This window comes from Melitaea cinxia, chromosome 12, assembly GCF_905220565.1.
Source record: "Melitaea cinxia chromosome 12, ilMelCinx1.1, whole genome shotgun sequence".
Classification (NCBI taxonomy): Eukaryota; Metazoa; Arthropoda; class Insecta; order Lepidoptera; family Nymphalidae; genus Melitaea; species Melitaea cinxia.
In genome coordinates this window covers 3,174,113-3,194,529 of record NC_059405.1, presented here as the reverse complement: position 1 = coordinate 3,194,529, position 20,417 = coordinate 3,174,113, and the positions used below count along the sequence as shown (strand labels likewise).

The window sequence follows — 20,417 nt, the reverse complement described above, 5'->3', positions numbered from 1 at the left end:
TTAAATAAAAATAACGAGTGCATTTACAAAATAAAAAAGAAAAAAATAATTGATCTGGGACATGGGGATTTGAACCATGATCTTCTCGATTGATCCCGACCGGCCGATTTCCCACCGAGCTATTGCAACTAAATTGACAGATGCGAAATGTACCCTCGTATTCTAACGAAATTTTTTCACTCTCTAAAAACAGGGACAAAACCTCCTATATACTAAATTTTATGAAAATCGTTGGAGCCGTTTCCGAGATTCAGATTCTATATATATATATACAAGAATTGCTCGTTTAATAGTATTAGATATTGCGTGATTTTTATAGTGTGAAGCTAGCTTATATAGCATGGTTATTAACATAATAACAACAACATTCAAATATGCGTCGTTAGATTACACGTTGTTACAGAATGCGTTGAGAAAATAAAGGTTCACTGCTCGTTCCCGGTAGGTGATAGCATGATTTGAAGTAAATCCATGCGGTACTTTTTGAGTTTATCCCGACCATACATACAGACAAACAGACAAACAAACAAAAATTCTAAAAACTATATTTTTGGCTTCGGTATCAATTGTAGATCACACCCCAAGTATTCTTTTAAAAAAATATTCAATGTATAGTTTTGACTTTCCTACCATTTCATTATATGTATAGATTATTTTGTGAAATAATAATTTATAAAGTTAAATACGGAGATAAGTAAAAAGAAGTAAAGCACGAAATATTGTGGTGAGCATAAATTATTCAGGCGTCATATCTTTAGGCGTCATTTCATTCACGTAAGACGCTGAGCTGTGAGTAAACTTCACTTATATTTTCATCAATGTGATTGTAAGTAATGATGCGAAAAAAGCCAGAACACTCATATGTTTTTTATCGCTTCACATATGCGCATCTACGCCTTTGTAATATTTTAGCTTGTTGTTACATTTTATTATATGCATCACACTAAAGACATTTTTTGATTTAAACTATTTATTTATCCGTCCGCTCTAGCGTAGTAGTGCGTGTGCCGTATAGATGCCTAAGCACCGGCGATCGGGGATTGGTTTCCTGCTCGGGATGGCTATTTATATATCTTCGGCTTGAGTTCTGTCCTTGTGGATGTTACAGGCTGAATCGAATAACCAAAGTATTGTTTGCATTAACTTAACGTACTGTATATTTCAATCTACTATTAAGTTACTGGAAATATATACCTTTGTTATATTAACCGCATTGAAACTTACATGCTTACATATCATCAACTAAAATAAAGCAACGTGAAGTAAATCACAAAACAAATTACAACTGTGGCTTCAAGTTCAAAATGGTGGCAAGATTCTCCGGTAAATTGCAAATCTGATCCTCCATGCGAAAAATGAGGCAGCATTTCTGTAGTTCAAAATTAACTCCTCAAGTTGTATACTTGAATTTTCAACTGCGCATTATAAAGATGTTAAATTTTAGTCACCAATGTCTGTTTATTTAAGATAAACTTTTGAAGCTTAAAATAGTTTATTTAAACGATTGAAGAAAAAAAATTGGACCTCATTAAAATAGCATGATGGCATAGATGGAGTTTCTTGAAATTGCTAAAACTGTAAACTGTGACATTGGTGACGTAAGTAACTTTATATCTAAAGGCTCAGGCAACCTACCTATAATATCGCAAAACATGAAAAGTATTAAGACAAAAAGCAAATTCCTGTGTTGGATAGTTACAACTCAATCCACGCCCTTAATAACCTAACAGATAATTGTGTTTGCTGGCAAACGAAAAAACGCATTATCAAAGATTACTCCAAAAGTTGTAATCAGATCTCGGTGAAATTTAAATGTGACCATATGATAAACATCGATGAAATTCAAAATCATCAAAATCGGTACACCCAGGAAAAAGTTATGCGGGATTATATATATTTCTCTGGGATCCTATCATCAGATCCTGGTTTTCTTGTCATGGTTAGGATATCTTCACACTTAGGATATCTCCTTTCCAACAAAAAAAAGAATTATCAAAATCGGTTCATAAACGACAAAGTTATCCCCGAACATACATACATAAAATATGTATATATACGATTGAATTGAGTAACCTCCTCATTTTTGAAGTCAGTTAAAAATAAAGAAGTAGTTCTATACTAGATCTTTTATATATCTGCGACTTCTGAGACGTAATTGTAATTTATTTGCTGCACCCATCACTCCTCTTTTCACTTCAGCCTATCGCAGTCCACTGCTGGACATAGGCCTCCCCAAGTTCGCGCCAGATATCCCGGTCTTCCGCAATCCTCATCCAGCCTACACCGGCAATCTTACGTAGATTATTATTATTATTATTATCTTACAACCATCACTCATCTCTGTAATGTTGCATTAAGCACTGTTTGCTTCCCTGAGATATTTAAAATATCTTCTGTTAAGCCAATCTACAAGGTAGGTAATGGATCATAACTAATGAAACGCTAATAACTACAGACCCATTTTCATTCTGGCAGTACCTTCTAAAATATTAAAGAAGCTTATGAATGAAAGATTAGTTTCTTTTTTCGAGTCCAACAATATAATATATTGTTAATTGGTATAGTTATACCTACTATTAAAATTATAAATGTTCGATTTTGAATAGATGTGTGTTACATGAATGGAACTTGATAAGTCTGAAGTCAAAAAGACATAAAAGGTGTTTTTTCTCAAAGTTTCCATGGAATTGAAAGTAACACGGATAAACCCGCAGGGTACTGCTAGTAGCTCTAGTAAATTATTTTAGACGAAGCTAAAAAGCAAATATTATATTCAATAATTACTGTATGTTGTTTTCTAATGTTTACGCAAATTTCACACTTAGTTGGTCACGGGAGAGTCTCTGTGGCCATGGTTGCTGTAAAGTATCCGAAACGTCGGACATTTAAAAAAACATAAAAAACCGCGAAATTATAATAAATCACTGTATGCTTAACAATTAATTTAATAATTGATACTTTACGTAATATGACTGTATTTGATATGGCGCAATCGATTGTGCGATAACTATGCGTTTATTGTTCATTGCTTAATTTTAGCTAATAGACTTGAAAAGTTTAATACATGTTTAAAATTCACACATTATTTGAGTTGTCGTTACCTCTTTACATACAAATACTAACGACCCATTATAATTCTGATAGCCTAAGCGTTTTCGTTTAGTAAGAGGTCTAGATACGAACTTTACCCATTTGCTTAATGGATGAAAATTATTTTAAATTTATTTTAGTATATTAGAAAAAAATCGCGAAATGGTTAGCTGAAAATTTTCTGACCTTATCTTTACCATAGTAAGGAAGACAATTATTTAATTTTTATCTATAAGTAGATCGGTGAAGATCATTTCTAGTTCGGATCCTAGACTATTTACGCGGTACTGTTAACGAAGTAAAGTAATGATACATAAACATGTAATTCAAGAAAATTGTTTAGGGTAGAATAATATTTAATTAGACGCATTGATTAATTAATGTCTTCTAATACAATTAAACCTAAATAAGCTGTTATAGGTAAATTTTAGAAAACACATTTAGTAACAATAGGTTTACGTAGATTCTAATAGACGGCAAAAGATCAAAACTGTTTTGTTCATGTTTTTTAGTTGGTTAGCGACCACAAGTTATCATTAATATTATGTATACAAGGTGGTCGTGACAATACGACAATAATTAATACTGAGTATAGCTAGTAACATTCTCAATTAGCCTGCAAAAATTAAATTAACTAATATCTCATAGTTTAGTCACAAAACACTTTTCTTTTTTTATAACTAAAACATCACCCCATATCTGTTATTAAGCTGTCATCATGGCCGACACAAGTTACGTATTTAAAACAATTTAAATAAAAGTTGTAAATAATGTAATTTCACTAATCGTGCTACAATTTAACGCAAAATAAACCTTATACCGTTGTTCATAAGACACTAGAATTAATATGTGGAGAGGTAATAATTGATTTGCGCTTTCTTTCTGAAATATTTCGACCGATTTCTTTCGTATTTCGCACATCGTAATTCGTAATCGTAAGTAGGTCAGTGTGTCGCCGACTGCCGTTAGCCTGTGACGTGTTAAGCTATTTGATACCTCAGCGCTCGCGCAACATTCGATCTAGTGACGCCATTGTTTATAAGTACTCAAGTATATTTTTTTGTTACTGTGAGATATTAGACGCTTGAATTAAGTGAGATTAAGTGAAGACACATTATTTAGGATATTTATTAGGTAAACTGTGCGAAATTAGACGCTTATTTTGTGTGCAAATAGTAATATTTTTAATAAAAATGCCTCGCTATAATTATACGGCTTCAGAGTACACCGATATGATATTAATTTATGGAGAATGTGACACAAACGCTGCTTTAGCGATTCGTACATATCAAGAGAGGTATGGGCATACCCGTGTTTGTCCAACAAATGGTCGAACTATTGTCAAAGCTATCCAGAGGCTTCGGGAGAATCAACCCTTAATCCCACACTCAGATTGTGCTCCTCCGCAAGTCAGAGTGAACTTGGATGAACGGATTCTAAATCATTTTACTTTAAATCCAACTACGAGCTTACGTAGAGTAGCTCGCCATTTTCGTGTGCCCCACTCAAGTGTGCACAAAATTTTGAAACTCGACAAACGTAAGCCTTTTAAATACAAAAAAGTACAGGCATTGTTAACAAGAGATATGTCTACCAGAGAAGAATTCTGTAACTCAATGTTACGAAAAAATGAAGAAATCCCCGACTTCCTCTTCAACGTAATGTGGACGGATGAAAGTACTTTTACCAAGAACGGTTTATGGAACCGTCACAACTTAAGGCACTGGAGCACTGAAAATCCGCAACTGACAAGAGACAGCTCGCATCAGTACAGATTTACCATCAATGTGTGGGCTGGTATACACAGAAATACAATAATTGGGCCCATTTTTATTGATGGTAATTTAAATGCGGAGAAATTTTTATTATTACTCAATGAAACAGTTTCAGAGTACATGGAAGAGCTTTCTCTCGATGTATATCGACAGACGTGGTACCAATTGGATGGTGCACCTGCACACTCGGTGACTTCTGCGAGAGCACGTTTAACCGAGATGTTTGGAGAGCGATGGATCGGCCGTTATGGCCCCACGAGGTGGCCACCGAGGTCACCAGACCTCACACCACTCGATTTTTTTTTATGGGGTTACGTTAAAAATGATGTTTACGCCACGGATGTAACTGATGTGGACGACTTAAAAAATCGTATAATACGATCTTTTGATAAATTAAAAAGTATGGCAGTTAATGGTGACCTGTTATCAAAAGTGAGAAATAATATTTTACGTAGATACATTTCGTGTGTTCGAGTTCATGGTGGACATATTGAGAATTTTAAAATTTAATATCTTTTAATGTATTTTGTATGTGTTAATTATTCTGACAATCAAAAACAAATAATTGAATAATAATAGTGTCAAAGTATTGCGATGTATTGTGTTACAGCGGCGAGAGGCTACCTGCCCGCCCGCCTTTAGTCAGAGGTCAGTGAATCTAAATTACAAATGGCGTACTATGTATTTTATTAATTTGCGATATTAAGTTTGTTCGAAAATTTCATTTTTTCAAAAACGGTTCAAAATATTTTCTGATAGTTTTATGATATTTCTATATACCAATACGACCTGTGTTTTCATTTATTGTCGTATGGTCGTGTACACCTTGTGTTTAGAACGTTTACCAATATTGTGTATAGTTAAATATGTTATATGTTATCGTTGTATGTTAAATTAGTCCAGCGCTCGACAGATGGCGTGCGGATCAAAATAGATCGCGCTAAAACTTTATTTACGTGGTATAGTATGTAAGATTAGTAATTTAAATAAACAGAACGATCGAGCTATCGGAAGTCGGTGTCGGTGGTCGATACGTAGATCAGAATACTGTCGTGGTTTTATTTATTCAACCCTTCAAGTAGTTCACAACTAGTCCAAAGTCGACCCCCAGCCGCCGTAACACACCAAGTGTTATACATTTGGTTCATCGAGCCGGACGGATCTGTTCCTGGATTTTTGATTAGTAACCCGTCGTTGGTTACACCCCCACGTACTCGCAGTGGATCGCTGCACGAAGAGTACGTGCAAAATCCAGTTTCCAGGAGAAGACAGTACAACCGACGCGCCATCTTCCGGAGGATAGAAACGTCCAGTCCAAGCGTTCAACGAGCCTCAATAGAGGGCACCACCAGTCATTTGTATAGTGACAGATCAACCAACATCGCAGTGAGTCAGTGAAGTGCAATTGTAAGTACATTTAATATTCCTAATCAAATAGTGCAGTGTATTAAAATCAAGTAATTTTGAACTTTAAATACATCAAGATTTTAACTTAGAAAATATTTAAAGAAATTTGGACTTAGTAAATTTTATAAACTTTTATGAAGAGATCAAGGACTTAGTAGTTTAAAGTTAGTTATTAATTTAGTTGTAAGATTGTTTGCATGTTAGACTTAGAATTATTTTAGAAAAAACGACGGAACGGGGAACCTATGCACGATTTTTTGCCGAGTAACTTTATTATTTAAACACTTGTAAAATTTTCGGTAATTTTTAGACATATGTATTTCTACCCTCATTATTTTAGTTTTATTTTGTTGTTGTGATTTTAAGTTTATTTTGTTTGTTATTTTTACTACTTCATTTCATCAAGTTTACATTTATTGTAAACGTTTATAGGAAATATTTATAATTGTTTTAGTAAATTAAATATAAAATAAATATCGTAACAATGGAGGGATTAGTCAATGTTTTGAAAGACATCCAAAATGTTATCCAAAAAGGTTTAATTAACTTTAAAAAGAGTCCTAAAGATAGGCTAACTGTAGAGTATATGGAAACTAGACTTGAGTTATTAGAAAATGATTGGGCTTTGTTTAAAGAAAATAATACAAAACTTCACGAAAATTACAAGGCTCAAGAGGTCAAACCATTCGTTGATATTTATGATAGTGCTGAGGACACATATATTACTTATAAATGTTTAATAAAATCATTGTTAAATAAATGTAAATCAACAAATGAGCATAAAACGAATGAAAAATCTAATTTAAAATCAAGTTCAGTTAAGTTACCTAGAATCGCCATTCCTACTTTTAGTGGTAAATACAGTGAATGGACGACATTTCGTGATTTATTTGTGTCGCTTATAGATAAAAATGAACATTTAGACAATGTTGAAAAGATGCATTATTTAAAATTACACTTAACGGGTGAAGCTGAACAATTTGTAAGGCATAAAGAAATTTCTGATTTAAACTACTCTCAATGTTGGTCGCAGTTAGAAAAACGATACAGTAATAAAAAATATCTTTCGAATTGTATATTAAAAAGATTGTTTGGTCAGAAACGTATTTCAGTCGAGTCAGCTACGGGTATAAAGGAGTTGCTCGACGCAACTAATGATTGTTTGAATGCGCTCACAAATTTAAAGGTTGATGTATCTACATGGGACATTATCATCATCCACATAATCGCTTTTAAACTCGATCCTGAAACACGTAAACAATGGGAATTAAGTACAAATAATTACGACTCTAATGAATTGCCTACTTATGAGCAGTTTGCCAACTTTTTAGAGAATCGTTTTCGCGCTCTTGAATGTATAGAACCAAAAAAAGTTCATCATGCCGCCGGTCCACATTCGTCTAAAGCAATGGTAGCGGTTAGTGCCGGAGGGATACGTTGCGAATATTGCACCGAGTCACACAAACTTTGTTTCTGCAAGAAATTTGCGAAACAAACAGTTGAATTTAGACGTGATTTCGTTGTAAAAAATAATATGTGTTTTAACTGTCTAGGTAGTAACCATAATGTGTACAACTGCCGAAAACAGACAAAATGTAAAGTTTGTCAAAAACGTCACCATTCGTTACTGCATCCAAGCGGTGACACTGTTACTCAAAATCAAGATACTAAAGCAAATTTGACTACTGTTAATGCTAGCTCATCAACTAGTACTAATCATGTAGTTTCGTGCTTATCTACAGATAAAGTACTCACGCCTCGACAGGTTTTATTAGCCACAGCGCTTGTAAAAGCCGAGTCCAAGGGGGGTGATTACAAACTAGTTAGAGCCTTGCTCGATCAAGGTTCTCAAGCGTGTTTGATAACAGAGTCCACAGTACAATACCTAAGACTTACTAAAATTCCTGTTAAAGGAATAGTATCAGGATTAGGTAATAGGTCAACCATTTCAAAGTATATGGTACATTTAAATATTCAGTCACGTATAGATCCAGAGTTCAAATTACAAGTAACGGCTTATGTGCTTAGTAAAATTACATCATACTTACCTGAACAGAGCATAAATAATAATGTTTTTGAGTGGATCGACATGAATAATTACGATTTAGCCGATCCTCAGTTCAACCAATGTAATAAAATTGATATTTTATTAGGTGCAGATGCCTACAGTTGCATATTAAAAGAAGGCATAATGAGAGGTCCAGATAGAGGTTTAATTGCGCAAAACACCAGCATAGGATGGATATTATCAGGTGCTGTAAACAGATCAAACGATATTTCATATAGGACAAATTCTAATATAACAGTAATGCATACCCAAATGAAAGAAGATGAGATTCTCAAACGATTTTGGGAAATCGAAGAACAAATTAATAATAAAAAGATGCTTACTCCAGATGAACAAAAATGTGAAGAATTCTATAAAACTACTACCTCGAGGCAAGAAGATGGAAGGTACGTAGTAAGATTGCCGTTCCGTATCGAAGATCCTCAATTCGAAAATACACGTGCTATAGCTGAAATGAAATTTAAGTCATTAGAAAAAAGATTACAAAAGAATAAAAAATTAAAACAACAATATACAGATGTAATAAATGAATACTTACAGTTAGATCATATGAGGCCTGTAAAAGAGGGTGACAACAAAAAGAAAGTGGCGGTTTACTTACCTCATCACGCTGTTATTCGAAACGACAAAACCACAACCAAAGTTCGAGTAGTATTTAATGCCTCTGAAAAATACGGTAAAGATGTTTCGTTAAATGATACCTTGATAGCTGGTCCAACGTTGCAGGCTGATTTGAGATACACAGTGATGAAATGGAGGGTTTATCCTATTGGTCTCGTGGCTGATATTGTTAAAATGTATCGCCAGATAAGGATAGCTGAAAAAGACACTATGTACCAAAGAATACTATGGCGAAAAGACCCTAAAGAAGAAATTAAGGATTACGAGTTGCTAACGGTCACATTTGGTACGGCTTCAGCACCATACCAGGCAGTTAGAACTCTGCACCAGATCGTGTATGATGAAGGTGAAAAATACTCAAACGCTGCTGATAGGGTTTTAAATAGTTTCTACATGGATGATTTGATGACAGGATGCTATAGTATTGAGGAGGGTGTAGAAATATATAAAGAAATGACAGAATTATTAGGAAAAGGTGGAATGTTATTACAAAAGTGGAATAGTAATGATCAGGAGCTATTAAAAAGGATAAGTTCAGTAGGAATTGAAAAAGATCTAAGGAAAGCGGATACAGCAAAAATAGAAACTAAAGCAAAACAAGGACAAATAGGAAATGACAAGGAAAGGGTTATAGAGGATAAGGATGTAGATATAAAAATAGATAACATTATTAAGATTTTAGGACTTACTTGGAACCGTAGTAAAGACACATTCCAGTACACGGTGAATCTCCCGCAGCTAACAAATACACCTGTAACAAAAAGAGCTGTAATTTCAGACATAGCAAGATTATTTGATCCTCTGGGATGGTTGGCTCCAAGCATCGTGTTAGCAAAAATATTTATTCAAAAATTATGGCTTGCAGGAATCGGTTGGGATGAACAATTAAGCACGGATCTGGTACAAGAATGGCATACTTACCGTCAGGAACTATCTCTTCTTACCAAGGTTATGCTACCACGATGGCTTGGCACTAACCCAAACGATGATCTTGAGCTTCACGGGTTCTGTGACGCTTCCAAGACTGCCTATTCAGCGGTAGTATACTTGCGAATGATTGATGTCACAGGTAAGATCAAGGTTGCTTTGTTGGTGGCGAAAACTAGAGTTGCTCCTATCAAGCAGATCAGTATTCCTCGCTTAGAATTGTGTGGGGCAGTTCTTCTTTCAAAGTTGTTGATAGAAACCGCAGAAGTATTGAAGGTCTCATCCAATAAACTTTACGCTTGGACGGATTCCACTATTGTTTTGGCTTGGCTTAACAGTCACCCAAGCAGATGGAAGACATTCGTGGCAAATCGCACGTCAGAAATATTGTCATCCATGCAACCAACTCAGTGGTTTCATGTGTCAACCACAGAAAACCCAGCAGACGGTGCTTCACGAGGAGTTTTACCCAGCTTACTTCTTGGGGATACACTATGGTTTTCTGGACCGACATTTCTAAGGGCAAAATTAAATATAAAAAGTAAAAGATCAGAAGAATTTAAAACAGAATTAGAACAATCAGTTAAAGTTCACGTTGCAGTAACATCAACTAACGATTGTGACATATTTACAAGATTTTCATCTTTATCTAAACTTCTTAGAGTAATAGCATATTGTCGTCGTTTCTTGAATAAACGATCTATCAAAACAGAGTATTTACAGAAGAAAGAAATAGACCAGGCATTAGAATGCTGTATTAGAAAAACTCAAGAAAGGATATTTACAGAAGAATACACGCAATTACAGGAGAAAGGATTTTTACAACTAAAATCAAGTAAATTAAAGTCGCTCTGCCCTTATTTAGACGATAAAGGTTTGATTAGGATTCAAGGGAGGTTAGAAAAGTCTTCTTTAAATGAGGAAATGAAGCACCCAATAGTGTTACCAAACAATGCTCATTTTACTCACCTTATAATAGACGACGCACATACTAAAACCCTTCATGGAGGTCCTCAGCTGATGCTGAACTATTTAAGAACAGCCTATTGGATCCTTGGAGTTAGGAATTCGGTGAAGCAACACGTTCGAAAATGTGTAACATGTGCCAAACAAAGAGCCAGTACCAAGGCTCAATTGATGGGCGACTTACCGTCTGTCAGATGCACTCCTGCGAGGCCATTCTTGCATAGTGGGGTTGACTATGCGGGCCCTATAAATGTTAGGACGACGAAAGGGCGTGGTCACCATTCGTATAAGGGCTATATATGTTTGTTTGTTTGTATGTCTACTCGCGCTTTGCATCTCGAAGTAGTTAGCGATATGAGCACACAAGCATTTCTAGCAGCATTTAGACGATTTGTGGCTAGACGGGGTCATTGTGCTAAATTATATAGCGATAACGGCACCAATTTTGTAGGTGCTGCTAGAGAATTGCAACAATTAACACATTGCCAGGCTTCTATAGCAAAACATTTAGAGGCTAATAATACAGAATGGCATTTCATTCCTTCTCATGCACCTAATTTTGGGGGTCTGTGGGAGGTAGGAGTGAAATCTACCAAATTTCACCTAAAAAGGGTCATCGGTGATGCAACACTCACCTATGAGGAGCTAACAACTCTTCTTAACCAAGTTGAAGCGTGTCTAAATTCGCGACCGATTAGTGTGATTAACCTGAATGATCCTGACGAACCGATACCATTGACACCGGGACATTTTTTAATAGGAGAACCATTAATATCAATTCCAGAATATAAGGATTATGAAAGTTCAAATGTATATTCTCTAACACGTTGGCAATTTGTTCAACGGATGCTGCAATCATTTTGGAGACGCTGGTCTCAAGAATATTTAAGCAACTTGATGCATCGATACAAATGGTCTTCTAAAACTCAAGAACCGAAGGTCGGAGACATAGTTCTCATAAAGGAAGACAATTTGCCCCCTAGTCGATGGTTAATGGGTCGTATTTTGGAAAAGCATCCCGGTGATGATAAAGTCACGCGTGTAGTTACATTACGTACCAAATCCTCAATTATTAAAAGGCCAACCAATAAATTATGTATTTTACCAATCGCAGATCAATGAAATATTATGTATATTTTAAGTATTTTTTTTATTGTGTTAAACTTTAGAAAAAAAATTATGTATTTATAATTTTTACAATTGTTAACTTTATATCTTAATTTCATATAAATGAACTTTATAATGTGTTAAAATTAAAAGGTTAAATTCATTTACAGTTTATGTAGCAAGTATTAAAAAAAATGTACATCATCTAGTCAAATTCATAGTTGTCATAAATCATGGTTTTACAGTAACTTAAGAAGGACATTCTGTCACTAAATGTCCTTGGTGGGCGCTATGTTTAGAACGTTTACCAATATTGTGTATAGTTAAATATGTTATATGTTATCGTTGTATGTTAAATTAGTCCAGCGCTCGACAGATGGCGTGCGGATCAAAATAGATCGCGCTAAAACTTTATTTACGTGGTATAGTATGTAAGATTAGTAATTTAAATAAACAGAACGATCGAGCTATCGGAAGTCGGTGTCGGTGGTCGATACGTAGATCAGAATACTGTCGTGGTTTTATTTATTCAACCCTTCAAGTAGTTCACAACTAGTCCAAAGTCGACCCCCAGCCGCCGTAACACACCAAGTGTTATACACCTTGTATAATGTGGTCAAAATTCGACCATGATTAAAAGTTTCAACACTATTAAGGTTCTGTTGTCAAAGAATTAAAAAAGGTTATATTTCTATTATTATAAACAAAAGAGTATATATGCGTGTGTGTGTTAAATACGTGGTAGTGTGAGTAATATATTTTTTTATTGGTTTAATGTATATTTTATGCATAATTAAAAAAAAAAAAAGCGTTATGCACTCTTTCTCTATATAAACTATAATTGTGTCGAATTTCACATTCACCCGTCCGCGCAATTTTCAAAAAAAAAAAACCGGTAACAAAGTTTTTGCTTCGCGTATTAATATAATATATTTTTTTTTGCACTAAGAAAATTTTACAATAGTCATAATAATATAGGAAGTTGGCAAGGGCGAACTTATCTCTAAAAGAGATCTCTTCCAGTCAACCCATGGCAGTGAGTGATAATGTGAAACGCGGGGCAAAGTAGTGCAGGAATAGACTAATAATAATAATAATAATAAAAACATAAAATCCATAAACCACACATACATAAACATATATAAACATACACAGAAACACCCACATACATACATATGTACATACATATATACAATTATACATACATACATACATCTACATACATATATACATAAAACATAAATATAATACATATATACATCTCATACATCTGTACTGATTTTGGAAATCAGATAGTTCTTAAGATTGTTTTTAAAAGTGGATAGCGATTAGCTTTCTTGGATGAAAAGAATAAAGTTGATTGTGTACTATAGACTCAAGGACTTTGGATAATATTGGGAGGATGGAAATTGCACGATACTGAGCTGGGCTGGAGGGGTTAGAGGTCTTAGGAAGTGGAATGACAATTGCTTTCTTCCACAGTGTTGGAAAGATACTGCATGACAGTGAGAAATTGATAATGTGAGTGACCACAGATGCAATGTCGTCCAGTACCGGAAGAACCATCTCCAAAGAGGGATTGTCACTACCTATGGCCTTCGTGGAAATGGAACAAACATACTTCTTTACTTCTTCCGCCGAAACTGGTTTGAAGGAAAATTGAGCCACGTCGGGGGGAACAAGCTCACCCAAGAGAGACAATGTAGTGTTCTTGACACTGGAGTCTAATATTATAAGGAGGAGTAACGAAGTGCGAATTTAACAAGTCTAGATCCATTGTGCTCCAGGCCTCCGGTGGGGCCCCCGGAAGGATCAGTGTGGACTCAATGAGAGTCGGATATGACAAAGGCAACGTATCAGACAGGTACGGGTGTCTAAAGGCCTCACTGAACAACGAGGTCATTATATACGAAGACAGGGGGGAGGATCTAGGCTACCTAAAACCCAAGATTAGGACATCTAAACTCCCCGCATCGCCGGCTCTTGAAGAGCCCACACCCAGTGGATCGGAGCGCCTACAGAAACAGGTCGAGGCCCAAAAGGCTGAGTTAAGCAATCGGACAAAAGCCACACCGAAACCGAGCCTGATGTTGATGGCGAAGTTTATCCAATCGACGATCTCCCCAAAACGAGGCAAAAAACCGCCCCATTTGTCCCCCAATCAGGTCGATACAAGAGAGCGGCAAATTAAGGCGTTGAAAAGGTTCACCGAGGACGAAAGTTCGAAGCACCCGGAGGCGCCACCAACTGTTCGAACAAGGGCCGATATGGGGCAAGTAACACCACCAAAACTTCGACCAGCGTCCACACCGTCTGAACACCCGCAAAATGCCCTTACCGAGTTCCTGGCCATAACAAAGGCAAACCGAGAGGTGAACCTGGCCACATGCAATAAGATCATGCAGACCTACCAGTACAACCACCTAAAGTTACTGGAGGTGGAACTCGAAGAAGCCGAAGCAGCCATTTACAACAACGACACTCGACAGATACTCAAAGGAAATATGTCGGGGAGGTATATGTCTGCATATAACATCACAGCAGGCTTCGTGAGCGCGGTCGAGTCTGAGGGGCAGGAACAAGAGCCTCAGATCTTCAATACACCACCAGGGGACCCGGTGGTGGTAGTGGCCAGATGCACGAGAGTAATGCTGGATGATCGGATACTCCGGATGGCTCAAACCATCACGGGGGACCGTGACGCCGATGATTCTTCCGTGGTCTGGGGGCTACCATCACTGGAATGGATAAATGGGGTTCCAGGATGTGGCAAGACAACTCGCATAGTCGGGGAATTCGATGAGGATGAGGAAGTCGTCATCACGACCACAGTCGAGACTGCCAAAGAACTTAAGGAGAAGCTGGCACACCGCTATGGCGTTAAAGCCAAATCTAAGGTGCGCACTATGGCCTCCGTACTGGTCAATGGTTTTCGAGGGGGCGCAAAAATCAGCCGTCTTACGGTAGATGAAGCCCTCATGAACCAATTCGGGGCCATAGTGATGGCAGCCCGACTATCAGGGGCCAAGAAGGTGGTCCTCATCGGAGATATTAACCAGCTGCCATACATCGACAGGGAAAACCTGTTCAAGATGCGGTACAGCAGACCAACCCTGATAACAGGCATATCGTGGGAGCTGTCTTGTACGCACCGAAACCCCAAGGATGTCGCCTTCGCCATCAGCGAGGTCTACAAAGATATTTATAGCTCAAGCCCAATAATCCGTTCCCTGCGCGTGGAAAGCTTCACGGGCGCGCAAATCTCTGCAAGACAGAACTGGACCCTATACCTGGTCTTCACGCAGGAAGAGAAGAAGTTGCTGGTGGACCGGGGATACGGGAACGGGGAGGGGTCGCGTGTCTTGACTATCCACGAGGCGCAGGGCCAGACGAGTGAGAGTGTCATCGTCATCCAGACGAGGAGTGGGAGGCTGCGAATACATGACAGCGTTTCGCACGCGATAGTCGCGGTGACTAGACACACCAAGGCCTGTGTCTACTACACCGACTACAGAGATGACGCGATCTGTCGTTTCGTCGGGAGGGCGGCGGAGGCTACGGAAAAAGACATCCTCGAGCATAGTCTCAAGATGGCGATTCATAATAGAGACACCGCCGTCGTTGAGAGTATTCTCGAGATGTCAAAATAAAATTCGAATAGGTTGCTTTGCTTGGGCGGAGTAGCGGAGTTGGTAGTAATATAGAAAATATTTAAAAAATATATTTCTAAGAAAACGATTATTACGCATGTAAATAATGTAAGATTTAGCTAGATATAAGTATAGTATTATAAGGAAATAATAATAATACAAAAAAAAAAAAGTTGTACCATACATTAGATTAAGAACCGGTCGGTGGACTCACGTCTCTTTTGGAGACATTAAAAACAAACATAGTCTGACTTGAACAGCGATGTTGCTGAGTAACGCCTACCTTGAAATAGAAAAAAATAAAAATAAAAATTTGCATGTATTTAGAGTAAAAAAGGACATGGGTTCATAAGCCCGTGGATGTATATGACTTGTAAAAAAAAAAAAAAGATCCATTGTGCTCTGGGAATCTTCAGTGGGGTTTGCCCACCCCTAGTGACCGCAGGAATCTCCAAATTTGCGTTTGGCTAAGATTCAGAAGTGTGTTGTGAATATAGCGAAGTTTGGTATCCCTACACAGTCTGTTGCAGAGGTTCTGCAAAGTTTAGTATATACTTAAGTTTTCCAACGTTGGAAATTTTTTATTGATAGTCTTAGCTCTGTCTCGCTTAGACATGGTTTTTTTTATTGCAGGAGTTAGCCACTGAGCTGGAGCCTGTTTCATCCTTACTGGTCTTACAGGTGCATGTGCAACTTGATCAGTTCAGTAGTCAATGATTGAACCATGTAATTAATGTCATCTGCAGCAAACACCGAAGACCAATCGATTTTCTTCACATCTTCTCTTAATCGTTCCAAATCTGTTTGTTTGAAATTGCACTGAAGGAAAATTTTGCCATGAGAAAGAACAAGGTTAGGACTGGAGACAAAAGCTAAATCAATAAGAGATGGTCTGGAGTTATGAAAGTAGTGAGTAGGATGAGACATCGGCAAAATGCACAGACCGACGGAAGAGGTTAGCGTATATAAATATATAGATAATTTAATGATGGTGACTTAGCGAATTATGTACTCTACGGATACAAGCAAAAGAAATTATATAAAACCACAAATAGCACATGACATTTTTAAATGTAGTCTCGAAAGGATTAGGTTTTTGGACCTCGTTACGTTTTTGTGCACCGTCCATCGGAACCCAATAGGGTTACGACGTTTTCTAATAACATCATCTAGAGATAGATGGCGTTATTTGATTCGTTTATTTACAATTTGATATGGTATTAATCTTTTTCTTAGACTAGTAAGCCTTTTTGTGCCTATTTAGACAGTCGATTTGAAGAAGTGAACTCCAGTGTGCAACGGAGCTGACACACATACTTTTTTTGTTTTGTTCATATAGACAAAGTAGCTTAATAATTTTATAACATCCCTAACAAAATTTATAACTGTAAAATAAACATAGTGTTACGGAACCTGTTTTATTTTTTAAGATAAAGGTAATTTAAAGCGTTATATAGCTATACTTATCGAAGTTATATAATTTCTAAGCTCAAAATCGACCAAGTATCACTGATTGTTACCCTTCTTTACGCGTGTAAGATCTCTGCCGCGTCGACGTTCAGAAATGGCAATGCACTTAGCTGATTACGGTCTCTGGTGTAAAATTCAGGAACCATGTTTTTCCGGCAAATTTCAGCTAATTTTGTGAAAGCCTATGTAGGGGTGCATCTGTAATGTTCTTTCTAGTTTGCCGAGAGAATCGTGGAGCTACGAAAAAAAGTAGATAACGTACGACTTGTAACGAAATTTTAGCTTTTTTAATATTGCTTGTATTGTTGAAATAAGTAAAAGAGCCGATTAGATGCTCTGTAAGATAAGGTTAGTTATCAAACTAGCAATATAAATATGTGTATATTTAGGCTTTGATAAAAATAAAACTACATAGGCCATAAGTTTCGAGTTATTTATTTCCTTTTAAATAAGAATACATAATTAACATAAACAATTCTTAATAGATAAGGTAATATCAGAATATTTCTGTTTAGGTGTGACCACTTTCAAGTAAAATGTAATGCTGCGTGTTCATTATTATTTAGCTGACGGTTGAGAATACAATGTGTGTTCAGGTCATATATTTTTGTTTCTTATCTGAGTTTATATTCTTATGTGTCCCCCACACCACGTCTAGGAGAGCACGTAAACCGTCGCTCCCAATTGTTATCATAAGCAACTGACAGTGAATTCATACTAAAGTTACAGAAACTATCTGCCAACTCACAGAAGACGATAACAAACTGATTAAGATAGATTACATGTAGAAAGACATTACGCAAAATTGGATCTTTTCATTCGATAAAATGTGAAAAACTCTTCGTTTAAAATAAATCTCGTTTCATTTGATTGTCACTCTTCGGTATTGTGTAGCGAAAAGTTGCTTTGATTTTATCAACATAGTAAAACTTTAACAGTGCAATGTACATAAAAATAGATTGAGGAGATTGGATTTTCGTATTTATCTGTCTGTGCGTGCTTCATATAAAACTGAATACCGCCTTGTGATTTCAACTAGATATTTTTTTAGATAAAAAAGTTTGTATTACTGCGAATGAAATTACTAAAAATTTAAAATTTAATGCATGACTATAAGAAAAAGGTAAAGTATGGCATGAAGGGGGGCATTTATGGTATTTTTTTTGTAAGCTAGTGCGCATGTGCGTTCCTATGTGACGTGTTTATTACTTAAGGAACACATATATATTTTTAGTAGGTTTAATTTTGAGTGAACATTTCATGATGATGATGATGATGATTTTTTTATTAACTAGTAATATTTACTACTACCGGTAAATTATCAAAAATATGTTGTCATTTACTACTACTACTGGTAAACTATCAAAAATATATTGTGATTGATAATGATAATATATTAGTAAGAAAAATAAAATACACTTGTGTCAAGCTATGGGTTCCGGTTAGTATGATATACACCATAGTAATTGTTAAGTTACTGACAGCTGATAGGTATAGCAACAAAATGTATTAAGATCCAAATCTACTTTCAAAAAAATATTCATTAATGGAACATGAGACTGATTTGTATGAAACATACTTTAAAATATAAAGAAATATCGATACCGTATCAAAATAAAACACTCGTAATTCGTTTTTAGATTCGACGTTTTCCTGGTTTTATGTTGAGGCTGTAAAACTTTGAACTCTCGATGTTAAAGTAAAATAAAAAATGGACTCAGAATTTGAATTATCCGTTCTAATATTATATATAATAAAATCAGTTTTATTTTCATTAATCAAGCCCGAAATTTCTTTTTTACTTGACTCAGTGTTTTGTAGAACTTTATTGTCCACGCGAGCAATAATTTGGAGCACTAAAATGTCTATAGTTTATGAAAGTATCGAATGGAATATAATAAACGGTTTACTCAATCACACACACACACATACACACACACACACGCACACACAGAGTTGCGCCAACGCGTCGCAATTACGAGTATTAATGGTTAACTTTTATTATAATTATGTCAATTTGATTTTTCAGCTGTCATAATTTACGGACGCGTTGTGGAGGTTAAAGCTCCCTGTAAAGTCCAGTAAGAAATTCTTTTATCCAGTATTTATTAACAGTTTAGTGAAATTAATATTACAAACAGACTTAAATACTTAATTCACATTAAGTCCTAAGTTTTAAATATTGTAAGAACTTTCTATATAATTATCGTGATGGAGACAGCCTCGACCCGGCCGAGTTTAAGGAAACAAAAGTATTCCACCTGTTTAAAACTCTCAGCAAAACTTCCGGTAATCGTTATAGTTGTTCGTAACTGTTCCTTCTGAATGTTACACGTTTTGTGTTTAAATGTATACTTAAAAATTACGTGCAAATTATTCCCTGTTTTAGATGTTTGTTTTATTCAAACAATGTTGTATTCAACTTGAGTTAGCGCACAGCAGGAAATATTATGCTATATTTGGAGAACCTCGATTGGAGAAGTACCTCATTTCAATTCCGTTAAGGACATACTTAAAAAATCCAAAAACTTTATTATATTATTAAACTGCTACAATAACAGTCAAGCACATTAAACACAAAAGTGACCGCTGTTAGATGCTCAAACCAGCTTAATGGCAACAACGACTTGTGACGATATGCAGCATCAGCAGTTTCCTTGCAGCCATTCGAAGTAGGAAGAAGTAGGGGAAAGGTGTTTGATTTGATCGTCTTAAGGGTGAAGTTTTCATTTCAAATTAATGTAGTTAATCTAAAGCATAGCCTGTTATTATTATCAAAATATTAAATTGACTGATCTTTTATTTAAATTTTTTTAACAATTCTAGAACCCTATCAAAGCTACATCTTTTAGTCCCCAGTCTCCGAAATGATCCCTAAGGTATGGAAAAGATGATCCTAGGATTAACTTGCCCCCAAGTTATTAAATTATGGACTTTTAGGTGAAGTAAATAAAAAGATCAATCTATTAGAGTTGACAGTGTCTTTTTTATTTTAGGTAGTTTATATAATTTACAAAATTACTGGTGGGTACTAAACTGTAAACTAAATGTAATTTTTAGATAGATGTATATTATATTAGTAGTAGCTGTGCCCGCAACTACGTCAGCGTGAAATTTAAAAATAATTATCGTTCAGCTCAGAGCTACAAAATAAATAAATTTAAAAATTAAAGTAGCCTATATTACTCCTTATTACATCAGCTATCTGCCAGTAGAAGTCTCGTCAAAATCGGTCCAGCCGTTTCAGAGATTAGACGGAACAAACAGACAGACAGAGAAACAAAAATTGTAAAAAATGTTATTTTGCTATATGTGCCGTGTACATCCATATGCATT

The 20,417-nt window shown here is 36.0% G+C and overlaps 1 protein-coding gene and 1 long non-coding RNA gene across 2 annotated transcripts; both read left to right on the top strand.

Moving 5' to 3' along the window:
* Nucleotides 1–4,924: 4,924 nt before the first annotated feature.
* LOC123658496 lies at nucleotides 4,925–8,081 on the top strand. Its single transcript, XR_006743893.1, has 3 exons — nucleotides 4,925–5,695; nucleotides 6,583–6,588; nucleotides 8,071–8,081. It is a non-coding gene; the product is annotated as an uncharacterized LOC123658496 (long non-coding RNA).
* Nucleotides 8,082–8,361: 280 nt separating this feature from the next.
* On the top strand, nucleotides 8,362–16,328 carry LOC123658652. Its single transcript, XM_045594015.1, has 3 exons — nucleotides 8,362–11,886; nucleotides 13,749–14,321; nucleotides 16,245–16,328. Exons 1-3 carry the CDS (start codon nucleotides 8,362–8,364, stop codon nucleotides 16,326–16,328), a joined length of 4,182 nt encoding a protein of 1,393 aa, XP_045449971.1.
* Nucleotides 16,329–20,417: the final 4,089 nt, after the last annotated feature.